Source organism: Meles meles, chromosome 4 (genome assembly GCF_922984935.1).
Source record: "Meles meles chromosome 4, mMelMel3.1 paternal haplotype, whole genome shotgun sequence".
Classification (NCBI taxonomy): Eukaryota; Metazoa; Chordata; class Mammalia; order Carnivora; family Mustelidae; genus Meles; species Meles meles.
In genome coordinates this window covers 115978276-115999203 of record NC_060069.1, presented here as the reverse complement: position 1 = coordinate 115999203, position 20928 = coordinate 115978276, and the positions used below count along the sequence as shown (strand labels likewise).

General features: G+C 37.7%; 1 protein-coding gene across 1 annotated transcript in view; it reads right to left on the bottom strand.

The window, feature by feature from the left end:
• Positions 1-20928, bottom strand: part of DCBLD2 (discoidin, CUB and LCCL domain containing 2) — a 96277-nt gene that overhangs the window by 21885 nt on the left and 53464 nt on the right. Inside the window, exons 4-6 of the mRNA XM_046003482.1 lie at positions 3496-3547; positions 1182-1254; positions 726-859 (exon numbers count right to left, since the gene is read on the bottom strand). Of these exons, the coding sequence (XP_045859438.1) occupies positions 726-859; positions 1182-1254; positions 3496-3547 (259 nt within the window). The remainder of the gene's footprint in view (positions 1-725; positions 860-1181; positions 1255-3495; positions 3548-20928) is intronic.

Genomic DNA, 20928 nt, shown 5'->3' with positions numbered 1-20928 from the left:
TTTACAGAAAAAGTTTGGTGACTCCTGTTTTATACTGTCATGGATATGGATCATGCTCTCATCTTCTGAATGGAAACTGCCCTAGAATGTCTGAAGAGAAGCTGGTTTCAATAAGGCTTAGTATTGTCTACAGAACTGAGCCCATCTAATAAGCAAGATTTACCAAAACAGATTCCAAGTATCACATTTCTATTTAATGTTTCAACTTTTCCTGCTTTTGATGCCTAGTCTGTGTTTCAAAAAACAGATCACTGTAGTGACCATAAAAATACACTCTTAAAATACCCTCTTTGGAGGAGAGGAGTATTCATAATACAACTACCTCCGACTTAGGTCAAAATTTAATTTTTAGAGTATTTCACTTATCCTCAATCCATCCTAGGTCAAACAGGCTACAAGAAACAGAGTAGTCATGCCTTCTAATCTTTGAAATTAAGTAAAAATTTGGCCACAGACTTTCAGACCCTTACTCTAGAATTTTCAAAACTCATAAAAGAACAAGTCATCCTTCTAAATGACTACCTTTGCGATGGAGAACATGCCAAGTTGTGCGACCCTGCCTATCCTCTTCAGTACACACGGACAACGAGCACACAAAAATGGGATGCTCATCACACAAATGTTTCATGAAGACCATTAACAGTGACGTTGCTGAGGTCTAACTAGCTGGTGTCCCACTCCTGCCCCACACCCTTCCTTACATAACCAATAACGTAGATACTTACACCACAGACGTGACGTTGTTAGCCAAAGAACTCTCATAGTATGGGATACCTTTACTAATTACAACACTGATTTGGCCACCCAAAATGTTTGACACTACTCCTGCGTGCACACCAGCCATGCACAAGGGCGAGGACTTGAGAAGAGGAAAAACAAAAGATTAGTATTTAATTTTCTTTGATAATTTATAAACAAGACACTCAGGCTTACTCAAGAAATGGGTCAACTGGGGCAGTTTTCTCAACAGACACAGGATTACTGATGTGGTAACACAGTACAGACTTGTAGCACAAGATAAAGAATAAAATACCACATACGTAATACTAAAAAGAGATAATTCCTAGAAAACAAATCAAGATTAAAGATATATAGAGTAGGTACAGCAACCTATTCTGGAGTAAAAAAAAAAAGAAAGTTCTATCACAACTTGAACATAAGTCTATGTTGCTTAGACTTACATCTCTATATCCATGAGGGATTGTTCCAGATATCTCAGCAAAAGGAAGCAGACAACCAGCTGGGCAGTACTTACTGTGAAATAAAAACAAGTTAAAGGGTATAAAATAGTTCTGTACTTACTGGGGGGAAAGAACAACAACAACAAAAAATCACATAGTTCATTTTTCAGTTCATTTAAATATACTATAATCTCACTACCCTGAGAAGCACCACTTCTAAAAAGCCCTTTCAGACTTTATTCCATCCATCGATATAAAACCTCTTCACCCACATATTTAAAATAATTGTGTCATATTCTACATACTGTTTTATTTTACTTCATAATGAATGACAGACATATTTTTACTATAAGACTTATTCATATTTAACAGCTACATGCTGTTCTATTTTGTGGATAAACCACGATTTATTTCACCAACCCTCTACTGATCAAATTTGACTTAAAAATGTTTGGCATTCATTCATTCATTCACTCACTTCACCCACCCAGCCACTCAACATGGTTGCCGAAATGTCTGTTATGTTGTCTGTTGAGTGCTGGGCTGTGCTAGGTACTGGGTTTACAAAACATCGACCAAATAAACATGGACCAGTCTTCCCTGGGTTTATACTCCTGAGGTCGGGGGAAGACATTAAACACTTATATGAGTAATTAATCAGATTATGATTCTGCTATGAATAAAAGGGACTCCATGAAATAACTAGGAGAAAGCACACTTAATCAAAGTAATACAATCATTCAATAAATTTACTAAGTGCCAGGCAGCCTTCTGAGTACCTCAGGAACCACACAAGAACCCCAATGGTAGGTACTATGTTATCCTCATTTTACAAATGAGGGAACTGAGAAACAGTGTGCCCTGCTCCCACAACTGGGAAGTGGCATGTGGGCGCCAGAGTCGATGCTCTTACACAGGGCTCTGCACTGCCAAAGTTGGGAAATGGGGCTCTGAGGAAGCGAAGCCTCAGCAAAGGGAGGGAAATGCACCCGAATGGATGGAACAGTAGGCTCATAAGAAGAAGTGGCCTGTTTGCTTCTTCAGCTGAGGATGACAGCGAGCTCTGGAAAACTAAACGGTTTAGTTTAGGCTTTTCGTTTAAGGCTTCGTGCAGAAGCCTTGTGGACTATGGGAATGAGTTGGGAATATATTTCTAAGTAAATGAAGGATTTTAAAGCTTATACACATAATCTGAAAAAGATTATTCTGGCTCCTGAGAAGCAAGAGCTGGAAGGAACCCTGAGGAGAAGCTGAGACCTCAGCTTCTGGTCTGGTGGGCTGGGCGTGCCGCAGTCCAGGCAAGAGAAATCGGCAGCTTGCCTGTGGCTGCTACCGATGGAGCGGAGAGCAGGGGCTATAATAAGACCCTGTGGCAGGCTGTGTGCCAGACACTGAGGCCAGAGTCCTCTCTGCTGACCGGGACCCTCCGTAAGTGCTGACGAGCACACCCATCCTGCAGACAGAGAACTATCCTTGAAGACAAAATAAAGGCTGCTCTTTGGGAAGTGGTAGCAAGTTGGGGGCAGGTTAGTGAGACCAGTCTTAGAAGATGAGAATAAATGTGCCAAGCAGAGAGGAGTAAAGCAATTCCGGGCAAAAGTTCTGAGAGCTCAGAGCAGTGGAAAGAATCCATAAGTACGTAAGATGAGCCTGGAAAAATGGTCCAAGGGCTACCTGTGAAAGATCCTGAAACCCAGGCTAAGAAATCTGGATGGCATTTTGTCTTAGTAATAAGGAGCTCCTAAAGGTTTTAAAGCAGGGGAATGATCAGGCATTTATTTTAGAATGAAACTTGGCAGCAACGTGAGCGGCAGAATAAAAGCCAGCAAAGGTTAGAAATGGAAAATCAAATAGAAGCGTATCCCAGTCCAGACAATAGACAAGGATATAAAGCAGGGAAACAGTAGTAGAAATGCTGCCTGGGCAAGAACACTGAAGAATTCCGTCATAGCCTAAATCATTTTCTTCCCTTTTTTTGAGGGAGGAAAAAAAAGCTCCTCTAACTTCATTAACAATTTTGCCAGATTTTTAAAAGCAACCAGTTCTACTTTTAAAGTATATTAAAATACTTTATTTTCATACTATAATACTTTCATTATAGAAAAGATCCAAATGCTACATACAATTAAAGCAAAATTTAAACATGGTAACTCAATGGCTTTAAATAAGCTGTAATTTATTGATATCTTAGATTATTATATGTCACACCTGTGACACATATAGAACGGCACATTAATCGTAAGTGTATAAGAATAATGATGAAGTGGATGAAGAGTAATATTTAAGGGGGAAAAAGTCACAAACATGGTCATACCTGAACTCAGGTTCCAAAAAACTGGATGCAGTGTCTAAACAAGTAATTAGATCTAGAAAAACAAAAGTAAAAAACGGATTCAGTAATACACAGGTTTACTCTTACTGAAACGCCAATTGTTTCCAAATCCCAAATGATATCGCTCTAAATTTTAAATCTCAACAGCTGTCAAGGTAGGACAAGTAAGTTTTTACAAGTTTTTGTTAGTCATGATTTCTTTTTGGTTTTAAGTATCTTGATTTCTGGGGCTATGCCTCTCCGTTACTGTTTGTTAACCACATCTCCTCATGGAGTCCTCTGTGTTGTCTATATACATATACAGACACACATAGACACACATACATAAGGTACACAGGTAAGTATAATGTATACACTTAAAATAACTTCTATAAAATATAGCTCCTGAAAAAAGAAAATTACTATATAACTAAAAAGTGATCCTTTGCTAATTATACACAACCAAAACAATAACAAGAAAGATGAATTAATTTTGTTACTCTAAGGAACAGATACTAGCAGTACCAGTTCATCTTCTGCAAACTAACAGAAATTCAAATTCTTGAACACCATCCAGATTTACAGAGTCTCTGGCAGTGGAGACCCAAAAACCTGCTTTAACAAAAGCTCTAGATAATTCTTAAGCACACTGAAGTTGAAGAAACACTAATCCAAATAAGAAGGAACTTTAAAATTTAACATTTCTATCCAGAAATCAAATCTGAATAGGAGCTAACCTGTTTCTTTCATTAAGACTTAGTTTGTAAGCTGGGGAAAAGGTGGCTCTTGGTTCCAACAGGTCAACATCATCCTTCTGCTCTAGGACACAGGGCCAAGTCCTCAACACAGCCCACAGGTCTGGAAGTGGTGGCCTGGTCCTGTCTAAGTCTGGTGTTGTACCTGTTCTGGGTTCCTGCCATACTAGCCTTCTTTGGTTCCCCTGGCACATGCCACCCACTTTACCTGGCATGATCTTCTACTGTCCCTTCGCCTTGCTGGCTTAACTGGCATTTCCTTACAGATGTTCCTCATCTTCACAGGTCAAACACCCTGAGCACACAGTAGGCACCTATTTTTTTTTTTTTTTTGGTTGTTTTAATGAGTAGGTGACTAGTATGTGTTCTCAAAGTACCATGTGTTATGTAAGAACAATCCACTGATGCAGCTGCACAGTACTAAGCAACATCATTGCATGATGCCTGGTCTATGGACACCTTTGTTTTGTCAGCAGCAATCACAGCATATGGCATAACAGGAGGCTTCAATCAACATTTACTGAATAAAGGGAAGAATAAAAGTTTGTGACCGTTGGCGTGTTTGGCTGAGCCCAGTCATGGACTAATTTGTATGGAGGTAAACCTAGAAGGCCCTAATAAGGCAATCACAAAGGTAAGTGATTTCACATAGAAATGCCTGGCCAAACAAGTGTGCTGAGGGTGACAATACACTGAGATGACACCCCACAGGCATCCTAGCATGCTGACAGCATGCAAATAGTCATTACATTTCTTTTTCCTTCTTTGGTCAGAAAGAGAGAGAGAATGCAGAAGCACATGAGGCAGCAGGCAGAGAAGCAGGCTCCTTGCTGAGCAGGGAGCCCAATGTGGGGCTCGATCCTAGGACCCTGAGATCATGGCCTGAGCCTAAGGCAGATGCTCAACCGAGTCACCGAGGTGACCTGAATAATTTAATTAACTAAATTAATGGCTACCACAGCAAGCACAGATAACTGATTATTTTATAATTCTGAAGAAATTATGTGATTATCACCCAAATGCAATGTGTCTTGGAAGAACAACTGTTCTTGGAAGCACAACTGTTACACCAATAAGAAAGTGATATTTGAGAGCAATTACATGGACTAATTAATGGATTAATATACCACTGGCACTTGAATGATGATCAAATCTGTGTTTTAGGAGTTTAAAAAAATACATGCCTAGATAGGAGTTCATGACTACCTGACTGAATGACCAAGAAAAGTAGACTGAATTACCTACACCCTGGTTATTCCTGGCAATCTTCACACTGCATCAATTAAAACTGATTTTCTGCTTTCCTGCTCCACCAACAGGATTTCTAACTTCTAAGATTAAAAGTTGAATGTCTAAAAAAAAAAAAAAAAAAAAATTGAATGTCTAAAAGTAATAGCCTGGGATGCAAAGGTACCTGTGTGGTCCAGCGTGGCATTCAAAACCACAAGAAGACTGCCAGTTGGCCTCAGTACTTTCAGGCCATGTGCCAGAATGCTGGCCAGCTACAGCTATATTTGATCAGACCAGTGCTTTATTCTAAGTCCATGCAGCGCTGAAACTCCAGATTATGCTATGCAAATGTATGCAACTCACTTGACCTCACTTTCAAATTCCACAGGGCCTCAAAAGAGGTCCCTAGGAGAAAAACAGGATTTCAAAATGGACAGCTATGAGGAGAGCCAAGAATCTAAAGACAGAAAAAGAGAATCAGGATTACGAATACCAAGCTTTATAACTCCATAGAGGCAAAGAAAGCTGCAAGCCGGCAATTAAGATGTTTTAAAATATGTCTTTCCTGAAAGCTTTTCCCAAGTAAACAGCCTTCCAGAAAACCATTATTACTACAAGACTCCCAGCTAATAACACAGCTTAGGCAAGATGAATACAGCTCAAAAGAAACCATCTGCCTCAGAGCCTACTGATAGCAATGTATAAGAAGTTGTAATGAATGGAACAGAAGTGAGAGTCCAGAAATAAATTCTAAATTTAAAGTCAACTGATTTTGATAAGGATGCCGAAACAATTCAGTGGGGAGGAAGAATGGTCTCTTTAACAAATGGTGCTGGGACACGAGGATATCCACATGCAGAAGAATGAAACTGGACCCCTACCTCCAGATCCCATACAAAAATTAAAGGGGATCTAAATTTAAGAGCCAAAACTGTATCTCTTAGAAGATACTGTAGGTATAAATCTTGACCTTGAATTAAGCAATGTTTTCTTAGCTATGATACCAAAAACATAAGTAGCCACACAAAAATACACAAATTGAATTTCATCAAAATTAAAAACTTTTGTGCTTCAAAGAATGCTATCATAAAAGGGAAAGGTAATCCATACAATGGGAGAAAACACTTGCAAGTCATATAATCTGATAAGAATCTAGTACCCAGAATACAGAATTATTCCAACTTGATTTTAAAAAGACAACTCAATTTAAAAATATGCAAAGGAGACATACAGATGGCCAATAAGCACATGAAAAGATACTCAACATAACTATCAGGGAAATGCAAATCAAAGTCACAATGAGAAACACATTATACCCACTGGGATGTCTAGAATCAAAGGATAGATAGTAACAAGTGTTGACAAGGATGTGGAGAAGCTGGAACCTGCGTGTACTTCTTGAGAGATTTTTAAATGGTGTAGCTGCTTTAGAAAACAGTTTAGCGGTTTCTTTAAAAAGGGTAAAGACAGAGATACCATGCAACCTAGCAATTCCACTACTAGAATATACCCAAGAAAAATGAAAATATATGCCCATCAAACACTTGTACATGAATGCTTATCAACTAATGAATGGATCAATCTGGTATATCTGCACAACAGAATATTACTCTGCCACAAAAACGAATGCAGTACTCATATATGCTACAACATGACCTCTGAAAACATGCTGAGTGAAATAAGTCAGCCACCAAAGCCCCCACCCCACATTATATGACTCCATTTATATGAAATATCCCAAATAGGTAAATCTATAGAGAAAAAAGTAGATCTGTGGTTACCTAGGACTAGAGAGGAAGAGGGTTAAGGGGCAGGGAATGGGGTGGCCACTAGTGACTGTGGAGCTTCTTCTGGGATGATGAAAATGTTCTAAAATTGACTATGGTGATGACTGCACAACTGCAAGTATACTGAAAATCAATGAACTATTTTGAGTAGGTGAAATGTACGGTGTAATAAAGCTTTAAAAGTGAAGAAAAAGAAGTATCATAAAAGTAGTCACAATATTTCTTTATATAGAGCACATGTGCATTGAGGGATGAAATAAAGCCTAAAAAAAGAGCTAGGATTGGCAGTTTGCTTGTTTATTCATTCGTTCATTTATTCACTCAACAAATATTTAGTAAGTATGTATTATGACCAGGTGTTGTTCTAGGCACTAGAGATAAAGAATCTCTGCATATAGAAAAAGCACCCTGTGTGGGGGATAAGAGAAAATAGTATGAATAAGAAACAGACACTATCTTAACAAGTGATAAATACATTAGGAAAAAATAAGGAAACAAAGGCAGGTAGGAAAAATTAAGGGGCTGTGATTTTAAGGAACACAGTCAGGACAGATCTTACTGAGAAGGTGGCAGGTAAATAAAACTCTAAAACAGGTGAGGGAGTGAGCTACGGGTGTGGGGATAACAAAGAATAGGCAGAGGGAATCACAAAGGCCCTGAGGAAGAAGCACACTTAGCATGTCTGCTGCCAGAGCGAACAAGGGAAAGAAGATTAAGAGTTGAAGTCAGAAAGGAGTAAGAAGCCATCTCCTATAAGGCCCTGGGGGTAAGGACAGTGAGCAAAGTGAGATGAGACCTTCCATTTTAATAGGATCATACTCACCACCAGGTTGAGAGTAGGCTGAAGGGGAGAAAGGACAGAAAGAAAGGTCAGCGAAAAAATCTCTGGTCATAACTGAGGTAAAGGTAGATAACTTGAATGGCAGTGGCAGCAGGAGGTGTTGAGATGTAGTCAGAAGCTGACGCAAGTACGTAAAGACTCTGAGAAGTGGCTAATGAATATAAAGTATGAGGGAGTAAAGACAACTATAAGGTTTCTGGTCTGAGCAAACTGAAAGATGAACTTCTTTCTACATAAAGTGCTTAGGCAGTGATTTCAAGAATTAGCACTGATAAAGCACCATTGTCAACCCAACTGTCATGCTGGATGATGTCCTGTAACGCCAGAAAATCAGTTTCTCTTTCAAAGTGAAAGGCAGTATATAGTTTATTCCCTTCTCAACTAAGAGGTTCTGCATGGGACTTAATACACCTTTTAATCAAATATTATACATAAAAAGAGAGTATTTTATAATGTTTATTTACTGCTACAGAAAACACTAAAAGACAGTATACTTCATTGGGGTGCTCTGGGCCATAGAGAATGGTAGCAGTAGGACACAGAATGCCCTCAGGGTTCTGCTGAAGCTGACTGGCATTCTAGTCTTCCCTTTGTGCAGCCTGAAGGAGAATTGGCATCCATCATATAGATTCTACACTAGTCTCCGCAGTACAATCTACCCCAAAGTGAGTGTAATCGTAATCCCTCTAGGAAGCTCCCCAATATCTGCTGCCTTCCTTAACCCTAAAGGGCTTTCTAGAGGAGGCAGGCCTGAGGTGGGGTTGCGAAGGCAAAACAATGTAATTGTGATGAAGAATATGAGAAAATACAGAAAAAAAGGCAGGTCAACAATGAACAACAGGATGAAAGATTTCAACATTTTCTTAACAAAAACACCAACATTTAGATATTCTAAGACAGCTCCCAACTTAGTAAGATTACTATCAGCCATAATTGATGTCCTAAAACAATTTTTTAACTTAAGTACAATTAAACACTTTTCTAATACCTAATAACTGCATAGGCCATGAAACATTTATTTAAACATGACATCTAATGTTAACCCATCATAACATCACAGAATGTGATATTTTATAAGTTCACAAATTAATTAAAAATAGAATATTGGTGGGGCGCCTGGGTGGCTCAGTGGGTTAAGCCACTGCCTTCGGCTCAGGTCATGATCTCAGAGTCCTGGGATCGAGTCCCGCATCGGGCTCTCTGCTCAGCAGGGAGCCTGCTTCCCTCTCTCTCTCTCTGCCTGCCTCTCTATCTACTTGTGATCTCTCTCTGTCAAATAAATAAATAAAATCTTAAAAAAAAAATAGAATATTGGTTACTATATCAGAAATATTTTTGATTGACAGCACTATTTCTGAGACAGCAGAATTATGAAATAGATTAAGATCTTCTCCCAATTAATATCCTGTTTTGTGTTACTGAATGAACTGAAAAAACTCTCAGCAGTGTTAGCACTGACTACATTAACTGCTGGGTGTATTTTTGTGCAGCTGAAGCCATTTACCTCTAAAGGAAGGAAGCCTGAGTGCCTGTATTTATTCTAATTCAAGAAAACATAAAGTACTATAGTAAGTTACCATATTTATTTACCCCAAAGAAGAAAATAAATGAAGACAATGCCTATTTTTCTTCTTTATTTGCTCTAATATTCTTTAAATAACAAATTTCCCAGAGCCTGAAGGAATATGAAGTCATGCCTTCCTAATTTACACTTTGTCAGCAACCTTGCATTATAGATGCTACTTTGTTCAAGGGCTACAGGATGAAGGACAAGACTCATTGTGTTGCTCCAGCCAATATTACCATGTGACCCTGGGCATAATCCCTTGTTTCCATAATAGGAACCTGGTATTAATGTACCATCTGCCATTTAGTGAAAGAAATTTACATATGTAATAGGACATAATTTATTGTGATTGAGTTAAATAACATTTACTCAGTGGCAGATAATATAGAAGGCATTTTATATCTTCTTTCCTTTTACATCTGAAGTAGAGATTAAATCTTATGTTTCTCTTAGAAATACTACAATGTCATCTATGGAAGCTGAATCTATAGTAGGAGCTCAGGTGAAAATAGTCAATGCTTTCTTATGGATGATGCAGGCATGACTCGGTTGCCTAATAAACAATGTAGTCAGGCCATAAGGTACATATGGTGAATCAAACCCCCTTCATACCTAAGTTCCTGCATGTGTGCATTAAAAAACAAATACAAGAGTATTAAAAGTCATAGGACATTAAAATCCAAGATTTTATATAAAATATATGTGACATTAGGAATACTAAAAGATTATAAAATATTAAAATTCCTCTGTGACCTACACAGTATTTAGGGTGCTAATGAACACATCAGTAAGAGCAGCAGTGAAAGAATATGTCACTGGGTAATGTAAGACACCACAGAAACACAAACTCAGTCCCCTCACAGCATTCCTAATTCACTAAAAAAATGAAACACAAAACACTAAAATCATTAAGGCCCTTCAGGTTATCTGCACTTGCCATAATTTCTTTTTTAGATTTTATTTATTTATTTATGTATCTATTTGTCAGAGAGAGAGAGACAGAGAGCACACAAGCAGGCAGAGTGGCAGGCAGAGGCAGAGAGAGAAGCAGGCTCCCTGCCAAGCAAGGAGCCCAAAGTGGGATTCGATCCCAGGACCCTGGGATCACGACATGAGCTGAAGGCAGAGGCTTAACCAATTGAGCCACCCAGACGTTCCTGTAATAAATTCTATCCCATAAACCAAATAGTCTCTTTGGGTTAACACTCTCTTAACAGGCTGTTTTAAAGTGCTCTTCCTCTGCAAAATTGTCAACACTTAATTGGTCAGCACAAACTGACACCAAAAAATACATTTTTCTGTATGTATATTACATACACAAACATAATATTAATTTGTGTGTAAATAAAAACAAATCTAAAAATGTGCATATAAACTGAAACTTCATTGATAAAATCTTAAGAGTTCATGAGTTTTTAAATGTTTGTCGGCTACCACAACAAAAATCAGGAACACAATAAAAACACTAAAAATAGAAACCTAGCTAAATGTACTCAGAATTCAAAGATTCCCATAAAATTACTGTATAATTAAGGTAGCAAGCAATCTTAAATAACTCATGCTCTATTTTTTAAAACCAAAAGCATCTCATGACAAAAACCCAACAAAATAAAACCAAAAACAAAACAACCAGTTATAGAAATCTGGACTCTATTAGAAAGTAGTTCTATATTCTACCCTGTTTCATTTACAAGTTGATTTAATCTAAGATAAGATGGAAAAAATGTATTTGCCAAAAAAATGTGGTTAAAGAAGGTAGCAATCAGAAAACTTTTAAACTATTAGTGTTAATTCTAAAAATAACCTAACAGTTTAGCAATTTTGGACATTGCTGCTATGAACATTGTGGTGCAGATGCCCCTTTTTTTCACTACATCTGTATCTTTGGGTTAAATACCCAATAGGGCAACTGCTGGGTTGTAGGGTACTTCTATTTTTAATGTCCTGAGGAACCTCCATATGGTTTTCCAGAGTGGCTGCACCAGTTTGCATTCTAACCAAAGCACAGGAGGATTTCCCTGTCTCTGCATCCTCACCAACATCTGTTGCTTCCTAAGTTGTTAATTTTAGCCACTCTGATTGGTGTGAGGTGGTATCTCATTGTAGCTTTGATTTGTATTTCCTTGATGGCTAGTGATGTTGAACATTTTTTATGTCTCTTGGCCATCTGTATGTCTTCTTTGGAGAAATGTCTGTACATGTCTTCTGTCCATTTCTTGACTGGATTATTAGTTTTTTGGGGGTGTTGAATTTGATAAGTTCTTTATAGATCTTGGATACCAGCCCTTTATCTGTAATGTCATATACAAATATCTTCTCCCTTCCGTGGGTTGTCTCTTAGTTTTGCTGTTTCCTTTCTACATCAAAAACTAACGATGTACTATATGCTGTCTAACTGAACATAATAATAATAATAAACCTAACATATAACAATAATCCCGTCAAATGGGATTTCCCAGGCTCAGCTGTTTGTAAGGCATAAGCAGATGGCTCTCAGATTCTGAGGGGTCAGGAGGCAATGAATAACGTGTTTGTAAATTCCGATTAGAAAGTTCATTATTACATATCTTGGCTCATTTTATTTCACATGAAATTTTAAACTATTTACTATTTTTTCCTACTAAAAAAGCACAAACCTACAAAAGTATGACCACTACAAAATTCTGGACTGGTAAAATCTGAAATAAAGAGGTTTAACATTACTTTTTATGGATGATGTCATGTTCTACAAAAGACGTACTATCACTTCTTAGCTGCATGTGTAACTAAGACACATACATCTACTCCCATCAATTTATGGTACATAACAGAGGCTGCCTTAAAGGACTTAATGCTTTCAATGAAAATATAGATATGTCTTCTGAGCTCATTGTTCTATAAATAAAATAACTTAAACGTTATTGCCCAGAGTCATCCTACAAATGTGTTTTCCCTAGAAACTAGCTCATGTTAAACAGATTCAAAACCATGTATCTGGATCACTCACCTATAAAATTTATTTTTCAAGTCCAGTGGTAAATGTTTTTAATTTTACATTTTAGAATGAAAATGTCAGTCTTCTTTATTACTAACTAGATAAAAAGATCTGACTTACTGACTCTGGACCTCTGAATAACTGGTTTGCTTGTCTCAGTAAGACCAGCAGTAACTTGGGAATTTCTCTCAATAGACCTTCTCACGAGTGGTTGCTAATATGAGGTCTAGGACATCTCTAGGGTCTACATATTTTTTCAATTTTCAAATCAAAGTTTCAATTTTAAGAAAGGATGCTTTCTTGTCAAATGCTTTTTCTGCATCTATTGAAAGGATCATATGGTTCCTGTTCTTTCTTCTATGTAGTCCATCACACTGATTGATTTGCAGATGTTGAACTACACTTATGGCCTAGGAATAAATCCCACTTAGTCATGGTAATTTTTCTAATGTACTGTTGGATCCTCTTAGCTAGTATCTTGGTGAGAATTTTGCATCCATGTTCTTCAGTGATATTGGTTTGTTGTTCTCCTTTTTGGTGGAGTCTTGGTCTGGTTTTAGGATCAAGGTAATACTGGCCTCATATAAAGAGTTTGGAAGTTTTTCTTTCATTTTTATTTTTTTGAAACAGCTTGAGAAGAATAGATATCAATTCTTCAAATATTTGGTAGGAATAACTCTTGGAAGCCCCCTGGCCCTGGACTCTTATTTATTGGGAAGTTTCTGATTACTGCCTCAACCTCCTTGCTGGTTACAGATCTGTTAAGTTTTCCTATTTCTTCCTGTTTCAGTTTTGGTACTTAATACGTTTTTAGGAATGCATCCATTCCTTCCAGCTTGTTGGCATATAGTCACCCATAGTATGTTCTAATAATGGTTTGTATTTCCTCAGTATTGGTTGTACTCTCTCCTCTTTCATTCATGATTTTATTCATTTGGGCCCTTTCCCTTTGTTTTTGATAAAACTGGCTAGCAGTTTATCGATCATATTAATTCTTTCAAAGAACAAGCTCCTAGTTTCATTGATTTGTTCTACTATTCTCTTGGTGTCTATTATCAGTGATTTCTGCTCTAATCTTTATTAATTCTCTTCTCAAGCTAAGCTTAGGCTTTATTTGCTGTTCCTTCTGCAGCTCCTTCAGGAGTAACGTTTCTTGTAAGTAAGGTTTCTTGTTTCTTGTTTCTTGAGAAAGGCTTATATTGCTACAGATTTCCCTCTTAGGACCATCTTTGGTGCATCTCAAAGGGTCTGAACAGTTGTGTTTTCATTTTCATTTGTTTCCATGAGTTTTTTCATTCTTCTTTAATTTCCTGGTTGACCCATTCATTCTTAATAGGATGACTTTAACCTCCATATATGAGAGCTTTCCAAATTTCCTCTTGTGATTAAGTTCAAATTTCGAAGTACTGTGGTCTGAAAATATGCAGGGAGTGATCCCAATCTTTTGGTACCTTTTGACCCCTGACTTGTGACCCCGTATATGACCTATTCTGGAGAATGTCCTATGTGCACTTCAGAAGAGTGTGTATTCTGTTGCTTTAGGATAGGATGTTCTGAATATATTGGTGAAGTCCATCTGGTCCAGTGTGTCATTCAAAGCCCTTGTTTCCTTGTTGTGATCTGCTTCAATGATCTGTCTATTGCATAAGTGAGGTGTTAAAGTCCCCTACTATTATTATCAATATATTTCTTTAATTTTATTATTAACTGGTTTATCTAACAGGCTGCTGCTCCCTGGTTAGGGACATACATATTTATAATTGTTAGATCTTCTTGTTGGCCAGACCCTTTAATTATCATATAGTGTACTTGCTTATCTCTTTTGGTTTAAAATCTAATTTGTCTGATATATGCATTGCTTCCCCAGGTTTCTTTTGATGTTCATTAGCATGATAAATGGTTTTCCACCCCCTTATTTTCAATCTGGAGGTGTTTTGGGGTCTAAAATGAGTCTCTTGCAGACAGCTTATCAACAGGTCTTGCTTTTTTATCCAATTTGATATCCTGTGTCTTTTGATTGGGGCATTTAGTCCATTTACATTCAGAATAACTACTGAAAGACATGAACTTAGTGCCACCGTATTACCTGTAAAGCCTCTGTTTCTGTACATTGTCCTTGCTCCTTTCTGGTCTATGTTAACTTCTGGGCTCTCTCTTCACTTAAGACATCTCCTTTAATATTTCTTGCAGGGCTGGTTTACAGATCACAAATTCTTTTAGCTTCCATTTGTCCTGGAAGTTTTTTTTTTAATCTCTACTATTATTTGGAATGACAGACTTGATGGATAAAGTATTCTTGGCTGCCTGTGTTTCTCATTTAGCTTCCTAAATATATCATGCTTATCCTTCTGGCCTACCAGGTCTCTAAGGATAGGTCTGCTGCCAATCTAATGTTTCTACCCTTATAGGTCATGGACCACTTGTTCCAAGCTTCTTTCAGTATTTTCTCTTTGTCTCTGAGATTTGAAAGCTTCACTACTACATGTTGGGTTTCTTGACCTATTTTTATTGATTTTGGGGGGGAGGGGTTCTCTATGCTTTCTGCACTTAAATGCCTATTTCCATACCCAGATTAGGAAGTTCTCTGCTATAATTTGCTCCAATATACCTTTGTCTCCCTGTCTCTCTGCCTTTCCTCTTCCAGGATCTCAAATATTCTAATATTATTTCACTTTATGGATTACTTGTCTCTTGAATGCTCCCCTCATGATCCAGTATTTATCTTTCTTTTTCTCAGCTTCCTTATTCTCCATCACTTTGTCTTCTATATCATTAATTCTTTTTTCTGTCTCATTTACCCTAGCAGTTACAGACTCCATTTTTTATTGTACCTCATGAATAGCCTTTTTGATTTGACTTGATTGGATTTCAGTTCTTTTATTTCTCCAGAAGGGGATTCTCTAGTGTCTTCTATGATTTTTTTTCAAGCCCAGCTAGTATCTTTATATTCATTTTTCTAAACTCCAGTTCTGGCATCTTACTTATATCCATATTGATCAGGTCCCTGGCAGTCAATACTGTCTCTTGTTCTCTTTTTTGAGATGAGTTTTTCTATCTTGTCATTCTTGCAGAAAGTGGTCGCTTTTCTATTTGTAGGATTGCAGCAATTCTTTTCTTAGATCTGAGGTTGGGTTTACAGTGTTCTGAATGATTTGACAGCTATCTAGCTGAATTCCTGGGACCAGACAAAACTAAGATCTCCTACTCCCTTTTTAAAAAATTTAGTTACATGAGAGAGAGAGAGACAGCAGAGCAAGCAAGAGAGAACATGAGCAGGGTTGAGTAGAGGCAGAAGCAGGCTCCCCGCTGAGCAGGGAGTCTGATGTGGGGCTCAGTCTCAGGACCCTGGGATCTGAGTCAAAGGCAGATGCTTAATGAACTGAGCCACCCAGGCACTCCTTTTTTGATTAAAACTCTTCACAGTAGAGAGATAGAGGGAACATACCTCAATATTATAAAAGCCATATATGAAAAGCCCACAGTGAATATCATTCTCAATGGGAAAAAACTGAAAGCTTTTCCCCTAAGGTCAGGAACATGTCAGGGATGTCCACTATCACCACCACTGTTCAAAAATGTACTAGAAATCCTAGCCTCAGCAATCAGACAACAAAAAAATAAATAAATAAAAGGCATCCAAATTGGTAAAGAAGTCAAACTCCCACTCTTTGCATATTACATGATACCCTACGTGGATATCCAAAAGATGCCACCCCCAAATTACTGGAACTCATACAGGAATTCAGCAAAGTGGCATGATAAAAAATCAATGCACAGAAATAGTTGCATTTCTGTACACTAACAACGAGACAGAAGAAAGAGAAATTAAGAGTTGATCCCATTTATAATTATACCAAAAACCATAAAATACCCAGCAATAAACCGAACCAAGGAGGAAAGGGATCTGTACTCAGCAAACTATAAAACTCATGAAAGAAACTGAGGAAGACACAAAGAAATGGAAAAACATTCCATGCTCATGGATTGGAAGAACAAATAATGCTAAAATGTCTATGCTACCTACAGCAATCTATACACTCAATGCAATCCCTATCAAAACATCAACTTTTTTCATAGAGCTGGAACAAATAATCCTAAAACTTATATGAAACCAGAAAAGACCCCAAATAGCCAAAGTAATATTGAGAAAGAAAACCAAAGCTGGTGGCATCGCAATTCCAGACTTTAAGCTCTATTACAAAGCTGTCATCATGAAGACAGTATGGTACTGGCACAAAAACAGACACATAGATCAATGGAACAGAATAGAGAGCCCAGAAATAGACCCTCAACTCTATGGTCAACTAATCTTCAACAAAGCAGGAAAGAATGTCCAATGGAAAAAAGACAGTCTCTTCAACATATGGTGTTGGGAAAACTGGACAGCCACAAGCAGAGGAATGAAACTAGACCATTTTCTGACAGCATACAGAAAAATAAACTCAAAATAGATAAAAGGCCCAAATATGAGACAAGAATCCACCAAAATCCTAGAGGACAAGGCAGAAACCTCTGAATTTAGCCACAGCAAATTCTTATCAGACAAAAGCAAAAATGAACTATTGGGACTTCATCAAGATAAAAAGGTTCTGCACAGCAAAGGAAACAGTTGACAAAACCAAAAGACAACTGACAGAATGGGAGATATCTACCTGCAAATGTCTTACCAGATCAAGGGCTAGTATCCAAAATCCATAAAGAACTTACCAAACTCAACACCCAAAAAAACAAATAATCTAATCAAGAATGGGCAGAAGATATGAAGACATTTCTCCAATGAAGACATACAGATGGTCAACAGACACATGATAAAATACTCAACACCACAGACACATGATAAAATACTCAACCACAGACACATGATAAAATGCTCAACGTCACTTGGCCTCAGGGAAATGCAAATCAATACCACAATGAGATGATATCACCTCACACCAGTCAGAATGGCTAAAATTAACAAGTCAGGAAATGAAAGATGATGGCAAGGACGCAGAGAAAGGGGAACCCTCTTACACTGTCGATGGAAATGCAAGCTGGTGCAACCACTCTGGAAAACAGCATGGAGGTTCCTCAGAAAGTTGAAAATACAGCTACCCTACAACTCAGCAATTGCACTATGAGGTACCCACTCCAAAGATACAAATGTAGTGATCTAAAGGGGCACCTGCACTGCAATGTTTATAGCAGTAATGTCCATAAAAGCCAAACTATGGAAAGTGCCCAAAAGTCCATTAACAGATGAATGGATAAAGAAGATGTGGTATATACGTAAAATGGAATACTACTTAGCCATCAAAAAAAGAAATCTTGCCATCTGCGACAATATGGATGGAACTAGAGGGTATTATGCTAAGTGAAATAAGTCAATCAGATGATCTGACACACATGTGGAATCTAAGAAACAAAACAGAGGACCACAGGGGAAGGGAGGGAAAAATAAAACCAAATGAAATCAGAAGGGGAGACAAACCATAAGAGACTCTTAATCATAGAAAATAAACTGCGGGGAGGGGGAAAAAAATAAAGTTACTGGGTGATGGACATTAGGGAGGGCATGTGATGTAATGAGCACTGGGTATTATATAAGACTGATGAATCACTGACCTCCACCTCTGAGACTAATAATACTGTGTATGTTAATTGAATTTAAATTTAAAAAATTAAAAAACAAATAAATCTTTAAAAAATTTCAATTTCAGAAAGTCTAGCTGGAATTTGATATAATAATACCAACTCAGAGTAAAAATACCAATCCTCTAATAATTACTGCATGTGTTAATAATAGTTGTTTTGTATTTCCTTGGTACCCAATGGGCAAACAGAAAAAGTTCCTTTTTCACTGGCAGATGTAATCTTTCAAACTGAGATTTACAGGTAAAAATTAAGAGATAACTGGTAATGGAAAAGACTGGACAGTACTGCTCAAAGATCATTAAAACTAACTGAGAGGAATAAAACCATGAAAGTTATGAAAACTGGACACAAAAGTGAAGAGGACACCAAGTAAAGTGCCCTAGATACAACCTGGGTATTCAAGGAGTTCTGATTCATACAAGAGGGCTTCTTTGTGTCCAAAGCCTCCTACTACAACTGAAAATCATGTAGGAAGAAACTTAATATTTTGAAATGTTTTCTTGTAGCAGACAGGTCTGTTTCTCAAGACTTTAGAAAGAATTAGAATCTGGTTTAATTCTAGAGTTACATTTATAATAAGACCTCTTAATTCAATCATTTCTGATGCAGGGTCCTCCAATAGCCTCTTCACTGGACTCCTTACTATTATTCCTGTCTTCAATCCACTTTTCACATAGCAGAGAAGATCGTAAGAATAAACAAAAACAAGTTCAATCATATCACTACTCAGCTCTAACAGCTTCCATAACTCTTAGGGAATAAGCTCCAACCCTGATATTTTCTACAAGGCCCTGAATAACATGAACTACTCACCAAACAGTCAATTCCACCTTAGCTATGCCAGCTTCCTTTCTTGCTCCTCCAAAGCTCCTTCCTACCACAGGGTCTTTGCATCTGTTATTCTCTTCCCTAGAATAGTTTCCTTTCCCTTCTTGTCCATCTAGAACCTCCCAATTAATCCTTGGGTTTCCTGCTTAGAAGTGACTTCCTGTAAGAGTTAGGCTCTTTATGATCTCCCACTCCTCCCACCCTTCTGGCCTATTGTTGGAATTTTCCCTTCATCATACTCCTTGTCATAACTGCAACTGAGCTACTACCATGTGTTTAATGCTTTTACCCAACCCTGTACTGCAAGCTCCATGAAGGAATAACTGTCTCTTATTTATACTGCTGTTTTCCCAGTGCTAGGCATATTGCAGGAAATAAGGCACTGAAGGAAATATAATTTTGCCATGTGTTCTTGCATAAAAGTATGAAAATTAGTCTACGTCACACAAAATCATGACTCTATCAACAATACATAGCATAACATTAGCAAGTGTTTGTGAGAGTTTAACAAACAAAGAAGCTGTTGTAGCAAAATTTTTCACAATCTTTTCATTCCCAAATACTCTAAATTTCTAACTAGGTTGCTAAGCTGGGGACACGTAGTGATGTTCATGAAAATATTCATAGAATTCAGTGTGGCAGCAAAGTTTCCTAGATGGAAACAAACTGGCTCTCAAACCAAAGCCAATCAGCATTCAAATGAATGAGTCATTAAAAGAAATTGTGTCTGAAAGGCCACTCAAGAAGAAATGGTAAGAAATTCACCCAGGGTTCTCTTGGATTTAGCCAAGTCACCTTTTTTTTTTTTTTTTTTTTTAAGATTTTATTGATTTATTTGACAGAGATCACAAGTAGGCAGAGAGAGAAGGGGAAAACAGGCTCCCCACTGAGCAGAGAGCCTGATGCCGGGCTTGATCCCAGGACCCTGAGATCATGGCCTGAGCCAAAGGCAGAGGCTTAACCCACTGAGTCACCCAGGCACCCAGCCAATTCACTTATAACTTCAGATAAAACAAATGGTTTCTAGAGGAAGCAAGTATACACAGAAACCTAAGTAAAAACTCCGGAAAGAGGTGTGAAATGAGGAATTCCCATGATTATGTCTTTACTATAAAAAAGTTCCAGATTGGGTCCCTGGGTCCAGATTGAGATCACTATCAAATCTTAAACTTTAATATAGGATGTTCAGTTTTCTGTGGAACAAAAAAGCTCCATAATTTAAATACACAATATAAAATAATTTTTTTTTAAATGAAGGGATATTTATTTTCAAGAACGCTAGCAAGGGGCACCTGGGTGGCTCAGCTGGTTAAGCAGCCAACTCTTGATTTTGGCTCAGGTCGTGGTCTCGGGGTTCTGGGATCCAGCTCCATGTTGGGCTCCACACTAAGCAGGGAGTCTGCCTGAGGATTCTCTCCCTCTCCCTCTGCCTTTCCCTGTACTTGTGTGAACATATGTATGCTTGTGCACACTCTCTAAAATAAGTAAGTAAATATTAAAAAAAGAAACCTTCAACTCAATACTTAATGAAGAAAGGGGAAAATATGAAGAAAAAAATTAACAATTTAAGCTGATAGTGAGAGGAGGCAACTCAAGGAGCTTTAGAAGCAAATGAATTGTATATTTTTTATCCTCTCACCTATCAACTCAAGACTTCCAAGAAATAAACCTGAAAGGATAAGAACCTACCATCATCTCACTCAGTGTTTTCTATCTTACTTTCCTGATGGTGGGGAATGAATATGTGTTTGTGGTGTATGGTGGTGAAAGGAGGAAACTAACATTTGTTTCATGCCTACTGTGTCATGTGCTTACAGACA